The sequence below is a fragment of the Montipora foliosa genome, chromosome 9 (assembly GCF_036669935.1).
Source record: "Montipora foliosa isolate CH-2021 chromosome 9, ASM3666993v2, whole genome shotgun sequence".
Taxonomy (NCBI): domain Eukaryota; kingdom Metazoa; phylum Cnidaria; class Anthozoa; order Scleractinia; family Acroporidae; genus Montipora; species Montipora foliosa.
The window spans coordinates 25,911,199-25,914,624 of NC_090877.1; the positions used below are offsets into that span (position 1 = coordinate 25,911,199).

The 3,426-nt window shown below is 40.7% G+C and overlaps 1 protein-coding gene across 2 annotated transcripts in view; it reads right to left on the bottom strand.

Moving 5' to 3' along the window:
• LOC137969756 (DNA-directed RNA polymerase III subunit RPC5-like) overlaps window positions 1-3,187 on the bottom strand; it is a 41,384-nt gene extending 38,197 nt beyond the window's left edge. For both annotated transcript variants that reach the window (XM_068816110.1, XM_068816111.1), the window contains exons 1-2: window positions 3,139-3,187; window positions 2,990-3,040 (exon numbers count right to left, since the gene is read on the bottom strand). In XM_068816110.1, coding sequence (XP_068672211.1) covers window positions 2,990-3,040; window positions 3,139-3,177 — 90 coding nt within the window. In that variant the 5' untranslated portion in view covers window positions 3,178-3,187. The remainder of the gene's footprint in view (window positions 1-2,989; window positions 3,041-3,138) is intronic.
• Between the last annotated feature and the right edge of the window lie 239 nt (window positions 3,188-3,426).

Sequence of the window (3,426 nt, forward strand, 5' to 3'; positions counted from 1 at the left end):
GTGGACATTTGTATTCAGTGTACGAGCCCATTTGAAGGCCATCTTTAATCCTTTATTAATTTTTATTAGTCCTTCAAAATGTTGAAAAATGTTGCAAAGAAGCATTAAAAACATGTTTAAAATTGCACAGGACTCAAACCAAAGGTGCACATGTACCGTACATGTAAATGCCCTGAGTCAAGTTATAACCCATTTTTCAAGATTGCTCAAATTCTGCAAGTGGCCTCAAAATGAACTTAAAAAACAATGCCCTGGACTTTTTTCCTCTGATGTGTGCTTCACTTTTGATAAAAAAACATATGGAAAAAACCTGTCCCCTCCATCTGCCAAATGAGAAACTAAAGAATACATGTACCTTTCAAGGATAGTTACAGGTAATAGGCGCAAAGAAAAGCAAGAAAAAGAGTGTCGCTTGAAAAATGTAATTTTCTGGCTTCACAGTTTGTACTCTTACTATTATTTGGAAATTCTGTAAGGGGCCATCGACATATTCAGTCTGTCCCTACTTAACGTCAACTGGACGTTTAGGGAGAGAGGGGGTAAGGCTGTGGATGTTAGTCCGGTGAACTTTTGAAGAGTACTTAGTAAACTGACACATTTTTAGAACACATGTCACAAAAATTAAAGAAAAAGAAGAACAAGTTGAACAAGAAAAGACTGTAAATTGCAATCGTTTAATCTCTGTCCTTAGTCACTATAAACTTTTTTACTGTACCCTAAAGGTCTCGCCATTTCTCTTCGGCTGATCAAACAACACTTTCCTTTGCAAGACCTGGACCTGGTTTTTTTCGCCAAAAAAAACGCACGATAAACTTTTCATACTTAGATTGAGTCTTTGTAGATCAGTTACCCTGCGCATTTAGTTTCTTTCACAGTCTGGTTGTTCCAAACAAGATTAGTCGGGGCTTGAAATTAACTTTTTTGCTCAGGTGCCAGCTGGCGACTAATGGGGAAAATTTGGTCGCCAGATCACAAATTTTGCTCGCCAACTTTGCATGCAAGGAAAGTCACAATTATTAAATAGCACAAAAAAAACCAGCACAAGAAAGATCTCTAAAGCCATTGTTGTTTTCGGCTTTGTCTTTAGTTTGGTGATGGTGTTCTTTAAGGTTATTGAAATGGAGCGAGGCATGGGTCCTTTATCCTTGCTTTTCACCTTCGCGAGTAAACGCAATACTCAAATTGCTCGGCCTAGGCCCCCACACAACCACAATGCTCGTACCAGTCTCCGACCGAGATAAAATAAAAGGAGCGGCTTGTATACGGTTTCAGTAGCCTCTAGAATAGAGGAACTTGGTTTCTTAACGTACTTTTCTACCAATAGTTATCTCCATTTATTAATCACCTTGTGCAGTCAATTTTGCAGGTGTTCGCTTTCTAACAGAGGGGACAAGTTCTCTAACCCACTTTACGTTAAGGTTACAGGTTTCTTTTTGAAGGTTCCATGCAAATTTCAAACTCATTATGCGATGTCCAGGTTCATTATCAATATATTATCAATAAAAAGCTAGTTCCGAGGAGGTCCTTTGGTAATATGTTTAAATCAACGTTTTCAGCATTCACAACTGACGATGGATTTAAATTTTCAATTAACGTTCTTCCTGAATCTTCGTATTCTGGGCACAAAATTCACATAACCTGCAAGAAGCATACAGTGTTTACGTGGGCCCACGATCCCACGAAGCTGCTGAAACAACATGGCGCCTAGTAAACGTGGTGATCAAAGTATCGAAGTACATTGGGCTATTAATTAACAATGAGATAAACCGATTTTCTTGTAGTATTTATACAATATTTTAATGGGGAAAGAAAGGTGAGTCGTGTTCTAGCTACCAGTTCCCAGCGATTTCATCATATAAGGATTCAAATACAAAAGTTGCCTACTGTTTATTCTGGGTTATCAGACAGAACGTGATTTGCCAGCTGGCGACCAGTTCTGAAAATCTAGTCGCCAGCACTCAATTTTTGGTCGCATTGGCGACCAGTGAGTTGCAATTTCAAGCCCTGTTCGTTGTTTTGACATCTCACCGAACAAGAAGAAAGTTTGCGGCATTAGAGTAGCGAAAGAGTAATGCATACATGATGGAGAAAATGGATTGCCAATCAACCACAGGCATGATGAGTTTATAACAACATGGATCAACATGGGGGCTAGCGATTCTGGCTTTTCCTTTGAATATTGTACTTAGAGGGAGATACAAACAGGATCAACAGGAAAATGAAGTTGTACTGGTAGGAGAAACCATAGTGATATGTATGCAGTTCTCGCCACGTTCTTAAAGCAGTCAATTTTATTGATACCCATCGTTGACCTCTTCCTGTAGTAAAGTGCATGTAAATATTCCTGATCACCAAGGCTGCTGCCTAAGAAAATTTTAAAGGGGCCCTCAGAGCTAAACGCTGAGAACTTAGGAGCCCGACATTTGAAGTGAAAGGTGTTGCTGTGAAAAATTAAGGCGCCCAGAGCTATTCTTTGGGAGCCCCAGGCTACCGGGCTCCGGTTAGGCAACAGCCTTGATCACCTGTAGCAACTGGAGCTGCACAGGAACTTCTAGGTCAGCAAAATTTCAAGTGAACGTTAAGGAAAGGGGGGAGGTAAGGGGGAGGGGGGAAGTCTGAACTAAAGTAAACGTCCAGTTGACGTTAAGCAGGGACAAAGTGAATATATGTGGATGGCCCCTAATTACTGTTGCGGTTAAAAACTTATTAGATCAACCTCAAGTTGGCAAGAACTGCAATTCTTTCTCCACGACCCGACTGCCAGTTACAATAAGAAAAGGCAACGTACAATTTACGTTGGCCCGAAAACCTCAAGAGGGTCAGCAGATAGCAGCGGACTGAATACAAGTTAGCAGCGAAAATGTAGTATCGTTCTCTCTTGAAGACTCAGGATGCCTCATAATGTCAATAATAGATTAGAACCGCGTGGCTTCTAAGAAAATGCTAAGGAGGTAAGCTTACAGTGTATATAGCATGACTTTTAGATTACCTGAAATAAATACAGGTTTTCTGCCAACGCCTGCGCCAAATATACATCAACCTGCGAGAGAAGTACGATTTCAAGCAAGATATATTAGATATATAACTGACCCATTTCTATGTAATTTGGCGAGCTTTACAGTGTCGGTATAAACAAACCTCTGCGACGACTGGGTCGTCTTCCTCGTCGTCCGCCATATTTTTCCATGCCTCACAGAGCATGCGCCACTTGACCAGAGCCAGGCTTTCGCGGATATCTCACCGTCGAAGTCGAAACAGAGGAAGAGGCTACAAGTAGCCTAAACTGGGGCCTGGAAAAGTACAGTTGTGTATGGTTAATTAACCACTAAAGAAAAGAAAAGAGAGAAGTCTCTCCTTCTCATGTCGTCCTTACATTGAGCTTCTCATGATGTTCGAATGTTGAAAAGTTGTGTTGAACACAATGAC